Below are 16,433 nucleotides of genomic sequence, written 5' to 3'. Positions count from 1 at the left end.
AAGTTCCTCTGATCTTGGTGCCTCGTATACACGGAGTGGATAACTGGGCCACAGACTTTTAGAGCCGCCAGCAAGTAGCAGCAGGAGAATGTGCTCTTCACCCAGAGGTGTTCGATCAGATTTGCCATAAATGGGCACACCAGATGTTGATTTCTTAGCATGCAGCCTAAAACTACAAGGTATCAAGATTTGTTGCAAGAACTTGGGATCTTCAGGCAGTTACAGCCAATGCATTGGCAATTCCCTGGTCTCAATTCTCTCCACCTTACCTATCTCCACCTGGACCTCTGCTGCCCAGACTCCTCAAGAAGGTCAAGGCAGAGGGGATTCCAGTTATTCTTATTATAACAGACTGGCCTCGTTAGGGCCTGGTACGTGAAAGTGATCAACTTTTTGACAGATATCCCTTGGACTCTTCCTCTCCGTCCAGATCTTCTGTTTCAGGGTCCATTCTTCCATCAGGATTTACAGTCGCTCAGTTTAACAGCTTGGCTGTTAAAGCTGTGTTTCTGAGTGCAGCGGGGTTGTCAGAACCAGTCATCCAAACCATGATTGGGGCACTTTCATTGATGTGAGTCTTCTGGAATTTCTCAAATGTCCTTTTCTCTGCCTGTGCTTCTCTCCGTCTTGCAGTCAAGGTTGGCGCTGAATTCTCTCAAGGACAGGTGTCCGCATTGACTATTTTATTCTAGAGGGATTTGACTAGAATTGTCAAGTCTTATCACCAGAGGATAGTTTTGGTCTAGCGTGTGCTATCGACCTCCCATTGATCTATGGAACTTTAATCTATTATTGGAGGCTATTTAGTCTCTTCCTTTTGATCCCCTTAGAGAGGTTTTTGCGCTTCATCTTGCTTATAAGTTAACTTTCCTTATTGCCATCACATCTGTCCAGGAGGGTATTAGAGCTTGCGGCCCTCTTTTGCCGTGTTCCTTACCTCATCCTGCAAAAGGAAATGGTACTGTTGAGACTTTTCCCCATCCTTCCTCCCTTAGGTGGTTTCGTCTTTACGCCTTAACTAAACCATTGTCTTGACTTCCATGTGCCCTGCGCCTTCTCGTGCTACCAAGAAAGCTCTGCACAAATTAGATGTTGTCAGGGCTGTAGGGTGCTATTTATCAGCTGTTGACCCATTCAGACGGTCTGACTCCTTGTTTGTCATACCAAATGGCCCTTGCAGGGGCTTTGCCACTTCTAAGGCAACTATTGTTTGTTGGATTAGATCAGCCATCATTTAGGCCTATAAGGCGGAGGCATTTTAGGATTATGATGCGCTGTGTGCGGGCGGTGGTGACTTCCTGGGCTGCTCGTCACAAGACATTGGTTTTGCAACTCTGTAAAGCAGACACTTGGTCTTCAATATATACCTTCTCCAAATTTTACAGGATTCATACCTTTGCATCTATGGATGCAAGTCTTGGCAGGAAGATTTTGGATCTGGCAGTTGCTCAGTCTTCGGCTTTATCAAGAGTGGAGAGTTTGGTGGTAACAGTATATTATTTTCCCACCCCAGGGACAGCTTTAGGACATCCCATGGTACTCTGGGTCCCCCATTGAAGCAATCGATAAATAAAGATTTTTTGGTATTTTCCGTAAAATGTTTTGCGATAGTCTTCATTGGGGGACATAGCACCCACTGGGGAGGAGACAATTTTCATTTAGAATGTAATAGTGTCAGCCTCCCATGGCGGCAGTCTATCGCATGGTTTTCGCTGTCTGCCAAAGAAGACTATTGAGAAAGATTTTTCGGTGAGTACCAAAAATATTTACTTGATGAGTGCAGAAGTGGTACAGAGAATTTGCAACATCAAAAACTGACCAAAAGCTCATTGTGGGAACATAGCCTATTTTTATTACTACTGCTGAAACTAAGTGATACATCGCTGGAATCAGGGTCTCTGTCCCTACATTATTTTCTCTCAGGTTAGGTAGCAAAAACCTGGTGACAAATTCCTTTTAAAATATGACATAGCAACAAGAGACAAAGAAAGCAAAGTAAAAAATGCAATAAAAACGCATGTAAAAACACACTGAAAAACAGCAATAAAAACACACAAATAACCTAATTTACTTAATAGGTGAAGAAAATCTGCAACATCAAAAGCTCATACATAGCCTTAAAGGGTAAGAGATGGTAAAAAAAAATGTTCATTGTATTTAACTGTTGTTTTCACTTCATTTGCTTTTTAGGTGGATGGATTTGACAGTGTGGATGATGAGTCTAAGCCAGAACATCATATTTTTAATATGGAGAGTCCACTGCCAGAGAACTGGAGGGAGGATGAAAATCCCCCATATTCCTACTATTTATACTATATGTTTGCCAATATGACCGTCCTCAATCACCTGCGCAGGTATATTAAAGTATTATAATTATTAGTGCAAATATTACATTGCTGTTAATTAAATGAAAAATATAATGTCACTGAAAAAAAAAGTATATATTTTGAGGCAGTGAGTGACCCCTGTTACAGCTAGGGGATGCTGTATGTGCTCCTCAGTATACCCATGGAGGCATAACTGTGATGGTGAGACAGTGACCGGCATTATTGTAAGTGGTAGATATGTGTCGCAGAGGAGGTCCTCTGCGCTGTAAGCCCAAAATGTTGTTGCACTGGGACTTGTAGTTCCACAAGTGTTTGTTTACTTATATATGGGGGGCTTACAGGGTTAGTCGGAGAGCTGGGCGGGACTGACTAACCACACATACACCGCCCACCTATGGGGGTGGTTACAGCTACATAATGTGACCAGGGTTTGGGTCACAAGGTCTGTGATGTAAGGTCCTGGAAGACAGGACAGGCCTCTGTGTTGGAAGCTCCAAGGATTGGACTTCCTGAAGAGCACATGGAGAGGCCGTGTATGTGCAGAGTCTGTGATGGCACTGCATGGGAGAAGCTACCGTCCTTCTGAGAGTGGACTGTCGGGAGTCCCCTGGTCACAAGCACGGTGATCCCAGTAAGTCAGCTTCCCCAGGAGAGAGAACTGACAGGAGTCAGCGTGTGGAGAAGGAACTCCAGGTAGGTAACTCCAGAAAGGGGGTTATAATAATGGCAGAGAAGTATCTACCATTGGAACAGACTGTTGGTGTTTATTATGTTCCGTTGATGGCTGTTAACGAACTGTTCGGCATGCGGTCACCCACGGTAACTGGATGAAGTTCGAAGTCCAGCATGTTTAGTGACTGCGAGTTAAAGCCGTGAACTGTGAAGTGCTATGGACTATGTGTTACGTCTGTGAAGTGTAACATGGCCTACAGTGTGGTTTGTGAAGTGTAAAGCAGCGGTGTCCACGCTGTGCAGTTATGAGGCAGTGACCCAAGCAAGTTCAAAACAAAAAGGTTTTTAATGTCCAACAAAAACTCACTCAGTGCACCGCACGCTGTATCTTCCGGATCGCAGCCGGGTAAACAAAACGCTAGTCCAGTGCAGTTGCCGTGAGCGACGTACTGCCGGGCATGCAGTGAGGGTTGCCAGTCCCTTTGGCTCCGCTGGCCCTGTGTTAACTCACACAGGGCGTTACCTGCAGATCACCTGCTCTGTTTCCTCACCAGAGCAACACTGAACAAATCAACACTCCCAGCAGGTTTTTTTTTTCCTTTTCCAACCTGTGGCCATAGGCCACTCATAAGACCTGGGCTGGAGGAAACGGACCAGACCCCACTACCTTCCTGCAGTCCGTTTCAAAAATAAAAGCCCATACCGGGTTTTCCTAAACAAACTCCTTGGTCCAAATAGCTTGACCATGTTCAAACTCACTTTTATTCTTCCCTGTGAGTCACAGGTCCATTGCTGTGATCACAAGGCACTCCAGCGGATCTAATACATTTCAGAGCACATCCTGGGGGACACATAGCGACCCTCACATATGACACCGGTCACTGCCCACATACCCCCCGTTCAAGCTTGTGGGGTTGAACATTTGTCACCATACAGGGGGCCCGTGACAGGGCATCCACATTTCCCTGTGCCTTCCCCGCCCTATGTTCCACTGAGAAACTGAAGTTTTGTAGGGACAGGAACCATCTGGTGACTCGGGCATTCCTCTCTTTTGCGTTTCTCATCCAGACGAGGGGGGAATGGTCTGTTACCAAACGAAACTGACGCCCGAGCAAATAATAGCGTAGGGACTCCAAGGCCTATTTAATCGCCAAGCACTCCACTACGGTATAATTTTTCTCTGCTGGGGTCAGTTTCCTGCTCAAGTAGGTGACTGGATGCGCATCCCCGTTCACCTCTTGCGACAGCACCACTCCTAGACCTACCTCCGAGGCATCGGTTTGTACAATAAAGGTCTTTTTGAAGTTGGGGCTGATGAGGACCGGCTGTCCACACAACGCCAACTTCAGGGACTCGAATGCTTTTTCTGCCTGAGGTTTCCATCGAACCATCACTGTCCTTTTACCTTTTAAGCGGTCCGTTAGGGGTGCTGATTCCCCCGCAAAATTTTGTATAAACTGGCGGTAGTAACCAATGATGCCAAGGAATGCCCTCACCTGCTTAGTACTTAAGGGCTTGGGCCAGTTTTGGATGGCCTCAATCTTGTTTACTTGGGGTTTGATCACCCAGCGACCAATCACGTAACCCAAGTACTGAGCTTCCGTGAGCCCTATCGCACATTTCTTTGGGATGCTGTTAACCCCGCGACTCGGAGCGAGTCTAACACGGCTTGTACCTGGGACAGGTGGGTCTCCCAGTTGGTACTAAAGATGATTATGTCATCTAAATAGGCCGTTGCGTACTTCCGATGTGGTTCTAATACTATGTCCATCAGCCTCTGGAATGTGGCCGGAGCCTCATGTAACCCAAAGGGTAAGACAACATAGTGAAACAGACCCTCTGGCGTGATAAATGCGGTCTTCTCTTTAGCCGATTCTGTCAGGGGAACCTGCCAGTACCCTTTAGTGAGGTCGAGTGTGGTGAAGTACTGGGCCTTTCCCAGTCTTTCAATTAGCTCGTCCACCGGAGGCTTTGGGTAGAGGTCAAATTTTGACACCTCATTTAACTTCCTGAAGTCATTACAGAAGCGTAACGACCCGTCCGGTTTCGGTATTAGCACAATGGGGCTCGCCCACTTACTTCGGGACTCTTCAATGACTCCCAATTGAAGCATTTGCTTCACTTCAGCCTGTTTCGCTTGCCTCCTGGCTTTTGGCACTCGGTATGGTTTCATCCGCACCCTTACCTGGGGCTCAGTGATAATGTCATGTTGTATCACCGAGGCAGCTCTGAGAATACATCCGTATTCCTCTGCACGAGGGCCCGAGCCTCCCGCCGCTGCTGTTTGGTGAGAGAGTCATTTATTTTAACATGTCCCCCGGCTGTGTCCTTGGCCAGTGCCAGAGGGCCCTCTGTTGGTACGACCGGAGTTGCCTCCATGACAAGACATTCCCGGTCCTTCCATGCCTTTAGCAAGTTTACATGGTACAGCTGCTCGGGTTTCCTTTTTCCGGGTTGGTAAACTTTATAGTTCACTTCCCCCACTTTCCCCTGTATCTCATAAGGCCCTTGCCACTTGGCCATGAGTTTACTCTCTGGGTTGGGTACTAGTACCAACACCCATCCCCTTCTTTAAAGATCCTGACTGTTGCCCTTTTATTATACGTACGGCTCTGAGCGGCCTGCGCATCCAACAGATACTCCTTTACTATGGGCCGCATGACCGCAATCCGATCCTGCATTTTTGCCACATATTTGATGACACTCTTATGGGGAGTGGGCTCCTGTTCCCCCATCTCTTTGGCTACATCCAGCAGTCCCCTCGGGTGCCTGCCATACAGTAGCTCAAATGCGGAGAACCCCATGGACGCCTGCGGTACCTCGCAGATGGCGAAAATGAGATATGGCAGTAAAATGTCCCAATCCCTTCCATCTTTGGCGACCACCTTTTTTAGCATGGCTTTGAGGGTCTAATTAAACCTCTCCACCAACCCGTTGTTTTGTGGATGATACACCGATGTACGTAGCTGTTTAATTTGGAGCAGCTTGCACAGCTCCTTGTTCACCTTAGACATAAAAGGGGTTCCCTGATCTGTCAAGATCTTCTTGGGTAGCCCAAGGCGACAAAACATGGCAAACAGTTCCCTGGCTATTAATTTAGCCGAGGTGTGGCGGAGTGGTATCGCCTCTGGATACCGGGTAGCGTAGTCTACGACTACCAATATGTGTTGGTGACCCTGGGCAGATTTTACTACCGGCCCTACGAGATCCATCGCAATCCTCTCAAACGGTACCTCTATGATGGGCAGAGGCACCAATGGGCTCTGGTAGTTCGTGGTGGGTGAGGTCAGTTGGCACTCTGGACACGTCTCACAATACCTTTGGACCTCAGCGTAGACGCCTGACCAGAAGAACCGCTGCAGTATGCGCTCCTGAGTCTTTTTGGCTCCCAAATGCCCTCCCAGCATGTGAGTGTGAGCCATGTCGAGCACCACCCGGCGGTAGGGCTGGAGCACTACCAGCTGTTCTACCACCTCACCCCTGATTTTATCCACCCTGTACAGTAGCTCCTGGTTGATTACCATCCATGGGAACTCCATCTCCGCACCCGGTTGCTGAGCCACCCCATTTATCTCAATTACTCTTTCCCGTGCCCGTGCCAAAGTGGGATCCTGGAGCTGAGCTGTCCCGAACTTACCAGAGGACAACTCTAGTTCAGGAATCGGTGAGTTCTCCTCAACTTCTCCTGCCAACACCTCTAGGGGAAACCTATCGGGGTTACACTCTGTCCCTATATTGGTGACCCCTACGGCAGGAAGGGTTTCAGGATCTTCAGGATCAGCGCCCGGAATACTTTTTACCCGGAGATGGTTAACCGTGGTCTCCTATAGGGACCAGAACAGGGGAAAGTCTCTTTCTAATACAGTCGCATACGGAAGAGTCTTTACCACTCCCTCCACATGTTTTATCTCCCCAGTCGGGTACTCACGGTACCTCAGTCGGGTACTCACGGAGGTCCCCATGTATGCACACTACCCCCACCTTCTGTCCATTAGGTCTATCCCGGGCAACCAGGGACCCGTGTATCAGGGTCACCAAACTCCCTGAGTCGAAGAGAGCGTCCGTCTGGTAGCAATTGATGAGTATCTCGCACCGCTGAGGTTCGGTACCGGCAGAGTCTGTAGTGGCAGTGCAGACTGGCTGGGCATACATAGATACCCGGCGGGTATACCCGCTGTCCATGGGTTCGGTTGTTAGGGGGCAGTTAGCAATCACATGTCCAGGCTCTTGGCACTGCCAACACTTAAGGACTGGGGCCCAAGGGAACCTTGGGGCTACGCTAGGGGACACGGGGCGGTTGACACTCCTTCAGAGATATCCCCTCAGTATGGGCACGATCCGTATTGGCCTTGGTGGAGGGTTGTAGACTTTTCCCAGGCTCCTGAGCTGATGGGGCCTTACGTGACAGCCGAAGTGGGGCAGTGTCTCGTATAAAGTCTTGAGTGGCTGTATACCGCTCAACCAGTCCTACCACCTGGTCCAGAGTGCCCGGGTCCCTTTGCCCCACCCAACGCTGTATGGCGGCTAGCAGGGCCCTCACCAGCCGATCGACCACCACCCTCTACCATCTGGATCGGGGTTAAAGTCTCAGGCTGTAGCCATTTTTTTACCACTTGCAGTAAGTCTTAAGCTTGAGACCGAGCCGGGCGAGTCTCAGAAAAGGACCACTGGAACACCCGTTGGGCCCGCACATATGTATTAACCCCCAGTCGAGCAAGGATCTCAACTTTCAGCTTCCCATAGTCCAGGGCATCGTCCCGACTGAGGTCTAGGTAGGCCTTTTGTGCATCTCCCGTCAAGAAGTTGGAGACCACCTCAGCCCACTGAGCCACCCGCAAGTTCTCCCGCTCTGCAGTGCGTTCAAAAATGGTAAGAAAAGCATCCATGTCGTCCTCAGGTGCCATTTTCCTCAGCGCTGAACGGACCTTGTACCAGGCTTCCGATCGGTATGTGGTGGCTGGGGATCCTGTAGTGAACATATATTTCCCTTAAAAAGCAATATTTTAATTCCTCATTTTGTTAAAAAAGCACCTAACCCAGTGTATAGGGTAATACAAAAACCCTATATAGTCCACAATAATACACAAAATTGCCAATAACCCTGCAATACACCTCACTCCTTCCTTGCCGTGGAGGTTGGCACCCTAAGAGACGATTTTTTGGCGCCCCCACTCAACGTAGACTGTCCCTCTTTCCCCAAATCTCACCCTATCAATATAGGGGGGAAAACAATATAGCAAAGAAAAGAAATGAAAGGAATAGATCCTTAGCAATATAAAACATTTCATTTGGTAGGTTCATCACTCAGGATTAACAGGCAACAAAACAAAAAGCCCAAACATCAATTAAGGCCACTATTTGCCACAATGACACAAATCCAAAAAAGATATTAAAAACACAGCAGCATATTCATATCCTATGGGCAACAATCTCCCCATTGATCAAAGACTTGCTTATATTTGATAATGCCAATGAAATAGCCCCTCAATCATAGGGACACCAAAGCCTTAGAAATAGGACAAAATACAATGATGTAAATGATTGGAACTTAGCATATGTTCAGGCCACCCCGACGCGTTTCCCCGTTTGCACGGTTCATCAGGAGGAATGGATAGTATCGATGCCGGATGCCATGATGATGTAAGGCATAGCCGGCACTCATACACAGGGGATTTAAATAACCCCCGTTCAATCAACTCCGTTATCAGGCTCCGCCTACCTATAATCGGCGGTATCACATTTGGGTCATGCTGTTATCACATGCTCCACTTCCCCTCCACCTGCGGTCCATGCTGGCCTGCGTTCCACACCTCAGCCCCAAACACTCCAAAGAGTCACAGAACGCAGGGGGAACACCACTTAGCTTTGCCCTGTTGCTTATGCTCCCCGCAACAGAGCCCACCACCTGCGTGCATCTTCTCCTTCAACCGGATCCGTCACCATAACCGGATCCATAACCATAGTACAGCCTTGGAGCAGAGTCCACCACCAGTTGCAGCTGCCCAGTAAACAGAGTCCCAAAGATGAGTCCAGCTTCTGCCAAAAAGTCCAGCCTGCTTGAGTCCAACTTTTCTGCCAATAAGTCCAGCATGCTTGAGTCCAGTTTTCAGCAACCAAGTCCAGCATGCTGAGTGCAACTCTCACCATAGTCACCACTCCACCAAGCCATGCAAGCACTTCCTGCTGACACCATAAACTGCGAGTCCACCACGCCATGCCAGCCCTTCTTGCAGACCACATCGTTGGACTCCACTAATCCATGCCAGCACTCCCTGCAGACTCCATAGCTGACTCAACCCCTCTGGCTGGGCTGCCCAGGACTCTCATTCAGCTCCTTCATCACCCAGGCTTGCTTCCCAAATGACGAACTATCAATATCACCAACGATCATCAAACACACCTGAAACTCTTTTATAGAGCCTCACACCTGATTTGTAATACGTGCACATTAAAACTAAAGTGCAATACCACTCACCACCACCGGGGCAACTTAGAACAAACGACACCACGTGTAATAATTCTAATGGCCACCGGGGGCAATGAACCCACTTTGGCACTAAGCCAAAGGAAGAAAAAGTTCACTTTGTCCATTTACTTGTCAGATCCACCTTGGATCATGACAGATATTAACCATATTTAGATAAACATCTCCTTTAAGGGTTACTATTCACTTTAGTTATAGCTAAAAAGAGAAGGTTAGGTAACCATAATAAATATATATATATATATATATATATATATATATATATACAGTCATGGCCAAAAGTATTGACACCCCTGCAATTCTGTCAGATAATACTCAGTTTCTTCCTGAAAATGATTGCAAACACAAATTCTTTGGTATTATTATCTTCATTTAATTTGTCTTAAATGAAAAAACACAAAAAGAATTGTCCTAAAGCCAAATTGGATATAATTCCACACCAAACATAAAAAAGATGGTGGACAAAAGTATTGGCACTGTGCGAAAAATCATGTGATGCTTCTCTAATTTGTGTAATTAACAGCACCTGTAACTTACCTGTGGCACCTAACAGGTGTTGGCAATAACTAAATCACACTTGCAGCCAGTTGACATGGATTAAAGTTGACTCAACCTCTGTCCTGTGTCCTTGTGTGTACCACATTGAGCATGGAGAAAAGAAAGAAGACCAAAGAACTGTCTGAGGACTTGAGAAACCAAATTGTGAGGAAGCATGAGCAATCTCAAGGCTACAAGTCCATCTCCAAAGACCTGAATGTTCCTGTGTCTACCGTGCGCAGTGTCATCAAGAAGTTTAAAGCCCATGGCACTGTGGCTAACCTCCCTAGATGTGGACGGAAAAGGAAAATTGACAAGAGATTTCAACGCAAGATTGTGCGGATGTTGGATAAAGAACCTCCACTAACATCCAAACAAGTTCAAGCTGCCCTGCAGTCCGAGGGTACAACGGTGTCAACCCGTACTATCCGTCGGCATCTGAATGAAAATGGACTGTATGGTAGGAGACCCAGGAAGACTCCACTTCTTACCCTGAGACATAAAAAAGCCAGGCTGGAGTTTGCCAAAACTTACCTGAAAATGCCTAAAACATTTTGGAAGAATGTTCTTTGGTCAGATGAGACAAAAGTAAAGCTTTTAGGGCAAAAGCATCAACATAGAGTTTACAGGAGAAAAAAGAGGCATTCAAAGAAAAGTACACGGTCCCTACAGTCAAACATGGCGGAGGTTCCCTGATGTTTTGGGGTTGCTTTGCTGCCTCTGGCACTGGACTGCTTGACCGTGTGCATGGCATTATGAAGTCAGAAGACTATCAACAAATTTTGCAGCATAATTTAGGGCCCAGTGTGAGAAAGCTGGGTCTACCTCAGAGGTCATGGGTCTTCCAGCAGGACAATAACCCAAAACACACTTCAAAAAGCACTAGAAAATGGTTTGAGAGAAAGCACTGGAGACTTCTAAGGTGGCCAGCAATGAGTCCAGACCTGAATCCCATAGAACACCTGTGGAGAGATCTAAAAATGGCACTTTGGAGAATATCAGGGACCTGGAGTAGTTTGCCAAAGAAGAATGGTCTAAAATTCCAGCAGAGCATTGTAAGAAACTCATTGATGGTTACCGGAAGCGGTTGGTCGCAGTTATTTTGGCTAAAGGTTGTGCAACCAAGTATTAGGCTGAGGGTGCCAATACTTTTGTCCGGCCCATTTTTGGAGTTTTGTGTGAAATGATCAATGTTTTGCTTTTTGCTTCATTCTCTTTTGTGTTTTTTCATTTAAGACAAATTAAATGAAGATAATAATACCAAAGAATTTGTGTTTGCAATCATTTTCAGGAAGAAACTGAATATTATCTGACAGAATTTCAGGGGTGTCAATACTTTTGGCCATGACTGTATATCATTTGTTTAGCCGACATAATTCATCTTCAGGGAGTAGAGCATGCCTAATTTTCTTCCAAACAGATAAAATTTAGAGAACCAAAAATTATTAATAAAATACAAAATCCCACAATCGAACACATGTTAGAGAAATCCAAATACATGCAGAATATGTAGCTTCTCAACACAAATCCATCAACAAGTGCAGGTAGCACCCAAACCAGGGGTCCAAAACAACAGTACAGTCCAATGTTTAAATAAAGCAAGTATATGATAGACACTCATTCAAACCCTTCGGGGTAAGGGACTGTAGCCTGAATATCCATTCAGCCTCTCGTCTCTGTATGGTCTTATCCAAATCCCCTCCTCTTATTTTGGGTTTGACCAGTTCTATCATACTAAATATGATCTCACTCAAGCGTCCATCATGTACTTCATTCATTTGACGGGCCACCGGTGTATCTCGTTTATTTTTTATATCACATATATGCTCACCCACCCTGACGCTCAGCTCTTTTATGGTTTTACCAGCATAATCCATGGGGCAGGTACAGGTAGCTTTATAAACGAGGCCCGAAGATCTACAATTGCCAAAGTCCCTGACAGTAAAAACCCTGCCACTCGCCGCACTACTAAAGGTTTTTCCTTGACACATCCTGTCACATCTTGAACAATTCCCACACTTAAAAAAAACCCAAGGGTTTCCTATCTAACCAGGTCCCTGTTTTTTTTGGTCTTTGGTATAAACTGTGGACCAGCTGGTCTCCTATTGACCTCCCCCTTCTATACGTCACACTGGGTTTAGGGGCACACATTTTTTAAGATTCGGATCCGCCAACAAAACACCCCAGTGTTTCTTAAGGGTTTGATAAACTCTCTCAGATTGACCATCATATGTTCCAATCAACCTAACTACATTGAATCCACAGTCCCTATTGTCTCTTTTTCTCAAAAGAGATTGCCTGTCGGCAAAGAGGGCCTCATTATAAGGACCATCCAAAACCTCACAGTGGTAGTCTCGAGCTCTAAATCTGTCATACAGATCGTCCGCCTGCCTTCTAAAGGTACCAGAGTCACTGCAGTTCCTTCTAATACGCATGAACTGCCCCTTTGGTATACCCTTTTTAAGGGGAACTGGATGATGGCTCGTCCATCTCAAAAGATTATTAGTAGACGTGGGCTTACGATATGTACAGGTCCTGATGCTCCCATCAGGTTCTTTAGAGATTGTAAAGTCAAGCAAATTTATACTTCTGTCATGATGCTCAGAGGTAAATCTAAGTCCAATCTGGTTAATATTAATAGTCTCCACAAAGTGACGGAACTCAACCTCTGGGCCAGACCAAAAGACCAATGTATCGTCGATGTATCTGGCCCAGAGGCTGATATACTGGTTCCACCACTCATCTCTCTCTCCAAAAATGTGGGTTTCCTCCCACCAGCCCAGGAAGATGTTAGCATACGTGGGGGCACAGGGGCTCCCCATCGCAGTACCCCTGAGCTGGTGGAAGTACTCCCCATCAAAAAGAAAGTAGTTATGTGTAAGACAAAAAAACAGAAGTTCTTCAATAAAAGAATTATGTCTCCGGCAGTCAATTGCTTTGGTTTGTAAAAAATGATTAATGGCTCTCATCCCATATGTATGGGGTATACTACTGTACAGCGCTTCCACAACGATGGAAGCCACCCATGTGTCGGCACTCACAGTAATTCCCTCTAACAGACTCAGGAGGTGTAGAGTATCACGAACATATGAGGGAAGTGATGTCACAAACGACCTAAGTACTTTATCCAGGTATATGCCACTATTTTGTGTCAATGAACCAATCCCGGCTACAATCGGGCGTCCCTTTAGTGGCACCAAACCCTTGTGAACTTTAGGGAGTGCATAAAAGGTTGGTATAATGGATTTATTTGGTACCAAAAATTTCCATTCATTTTTAGACAACAAACCCTCCTCCCTAGCTTTTGTAAAAATGTTCACAAGGTCCTCTTGATATATTAAGGTTGGGTCTCCTGTCATGAACTCATTTTCTGCTCCACCAGTTGAGAGTTCCCCTTCCGTTCTCCCTCTGGTGGTGACAGGAGGTAGTGCGGTTGGTTTAAGTGGTAGTGATCTGCCACCTGATGAGGAAGATAACGATTGGATCTCTGGAGTATCAGATTGCATATAAGACAGCTGACGCCCTATCCGGGTGCTGGTGATTCAGTCTGCTTCTCAGGTCCTGGACTTCAGCTCTCTTCCAGTCTTCTCAAGTTAAGTTTGTTTTTTGCTAATTTTCACACTTGCGCTTGTTGGTCAATTCAGTTTTTTGTGTAATCAGCCTGCCCCTGCTGGGGCTATGCTGAAATTCCACTCCTAATAATCAGTATTTGCCAATCTGCTTTTTGTCCCTTATTAGATTGGCCTCTTTTTTTGCTCTGCATCAGAATATTTCAGAGTGCTGATATAGGTTTAGAAGTCTAGTGACTTCAGGGTCAATTTTGCTATCAGAAGTGTTGGACAATATTTTTGTAGGTTTTTTTGGCAGATTGCAGACAGTGTCTTTCCTTTTCTGTCCTTCTTAGTTAGCCGGGCCCCATCGTTTGCTCAGCCTATTTTCCTGCCTGTGTTTGTGCTTTCATCTTGTTTCACCGTCAATACATGTGGGGGGCTGTGTTTCCTTTGGGGTCTGCTCGGGGCAGTTAGTTTTCCTCTTTTCCTGCTTTAGGCTTATGTAGTTCTCCGGTTGTGACGAGGCATCTAGGACCAACGTAGGAACGCTCCACGACTGCTACTAGTTGTGCGGGTAAGATCAGGGATCTGCAATCTGCATAGTTACCAACTTCTCTGGTTTTCTGAGACTTAGCTTGTTGTCTTTTTCTTTCCTCGGTTTCCCATTCATAACAGTCTCCTTTTAATTTCTCATATGTCCCTGGTTCTAATAATAGTGATTTACACATTCCCAGGTAGACATAATGGTCCATGATTACCAATTTGCCGCCCACTCATAAGACCTGGGCTGGAGGAAACGGACCGGACCCCACTACCTTCCTGCGGTCCGTTTCAAAATTAAAAGCCCATACCGGGTTTTCCTAAACAAACTCCTTGGTCCAAATAGCTTGACCAGGTTCAAACTTACTTTTGTTCTGCCTTGTGAGTCACAGGTCCATTGCTGTGATCACAAGGCACTCCAGCGGATATAATATATTTCAGAGCATATCCTGGGGGACACATAGCAAAACTCACATATGACACTGGTCACTGCCTCACAGATGCCTAAATAAACCAAATAGACTGTTTTGTGAGAAAAATGCGCCTGTGTGCCTTCATCCCGTTGCCAAGCGAGTCTCCCCCAACACATGCAGTAAGCGCTGTCTTACAATATATATCAATGTGATTGGATGGTATGGGAAAGTATTTTCTGTATTGATGAGATGCTTTTTCCTCTTGGCACTCACTGAATGTTAACTTTTTATTTATTTTAGCAACAATTATTTTTAATTATGGACCCCAATAGATAATAAGGTACGGTAATGTCAATTTTCCATGTTTGTAATTAATACCTTTTTTCCATTCTTCAATAACATCTCTTCCTATTAATATGCTGCGTATGCTCCCTACCATGAATGTGCACAGGATTCTGTGCATAGTGCCAGTGTTAAAGATGCACTCCAGAAATTTTATTTGCCTACATAGTTCATCATAGGCTATAATTAAAGAATAATGAAGAGTAGTCAACTAAAGCCCCCTGTGCAAACCAAATTGTGGACCCCCTTCTACCTCCATATCTTTTACACCTTCTTATAGTTAAATAATAAACGTATACCTTCTCATTTTAAAAATAATAATTGTATGGAAATAGTATTGCACAGCACTCGCCACTCTCCCATAAGTAATAGTCCAGTAATAGATAAAATACCGCTCAGCACATAAGCTGGCTGCAGAGAGTAGACTATCAAGGACAGACAGCAAGAGCTGTAATTACTGTGACAGCCTGCTCCTCAATGTATATATTGTCCAATCTCTGAAACCTCCTAAATTTCCCATGAGGCTTCTGGTTTTGCAGAGGGACCAGAGTCCCATCATTTTCGACTCTTCCCAAAGCTCATCAGTCTCATCTTCAGCCTGTTTCATGTTCCTCCTGTCTATAAGGTCCCCCTGTCATCTCTTACAAGCAAGAGTCAGGAGAGAGCAATTTGACGCTGTATCTTAGAAATGCACTTGAGAACCTGCGCACACACAGATCACATAGGCATAGACTATATATAAGGCTGGGATCACACATGCGAGAAACTCCGACGAGCCTCGCATCTTAACACCCGGCACTGCCGCCGGCACTTGGGAGCGGAGAGCTCAGCTGCATAGAAATACATGTAGCTGCACTCTCCGCTCCCGAGTGCTGGTGGCAGTGCTAGGTATTGACGTGCGAGACTCGTCTGAGTTTCTCGCAAGTCTGACCCCAGCCTTAGTGTTATATACAGAAAAATTAGAGAGTGAAGCGGATGTGTTTGAAAACTGTCAGGTGTCTGATAAGTAATTTTGTCCTTCTGTAGTTCTAGGAAGTCAGAAATTGACCTCCTTTCTATGTAGGAGAGCATGTAGCTAGACTGGAGAACACATGATATAGCTGATCATAATGAAGGAGGGGAGGAATATTTTGATGTAACTAAGCTGGGATGGGACAAATTACACTGCTGGAATATTGAAGCTGAGTATACATCTTACTTTCTTGAGGTTTTCCCACCCTCAAAGTACATTTTAATCAGTAGATCTTGGAATATTAATAACTTCCACAATTGAATGCTAAAAAAATGTTCCTGCGCTCAGATAATCTAATAAATGTGCCCCTGCTGTGTACTGTGTAATGGCTGTGGCTGACTGTACAGGGACATGGTCTGATCTTACCACAGCTCCTGGGCAGGTGAGGAAGCAAAATAGAGTCTACAGGACAGTATGGAAACACAGCTGATTATTTTGTGGTGTAAATTTCCCTGTTTGTTTTAAAGCAATGTTTTACCTCAATGAAAGCGCAACATGTGAATGCAAAGGATTCTATCTGTATACTGTCAGACACAGCCGTTACACAGAACACAG

The 16,433-nt window shown here is 45.7% G+C and overlaps 1 protein-coding gene across 5 annotated transcripts in view; it reads left to right on the top strand.

Moving 5' to 3' along the window:
* The window catches only part of AMPD2 (adenosine monophosphate deaminase 2), a 213,174-nt gene that overhangs the window by 178,985 nt on the left and 17,756 nt on the right, over positions 1-16,433 (top strand). For all 5 annotated transcript variants that reach the window (XM_073542451.1, XM_073542450.1, XM_073542455.1 and 2 more), the window contains exon 14: positions 2,191-2,354. In XM_073542451.1, coding sequence (XP_073398552.1) covers positions 2,191-2,354 — 164 coding nt within the window. The remainder of the gene's footprint in view (positions 1-2,190; positions 2,355-16,433) is intronic.

This window comes from Dendrobates tinctorius, unplaced genomic scaffold, assembly GCF_039654945.1.
Source record: "Dendrobates tinctorius isolate UK_male_01 unplaced genomic scaffold, ASM3965494v1 ptg000127l, whole genome shotgun sequence".
NCBI lineage: Eukaryota > Metazoa > Chordata > Amphibia > Anura > Dendrobatidae > Dendrobates > Dendrobates tinctorius.
The sequence above is the reverse complement of the archived record's forward strand: the minus strand, read 5'-3'. Positions and strand labels throughout refer to the sequence as shown.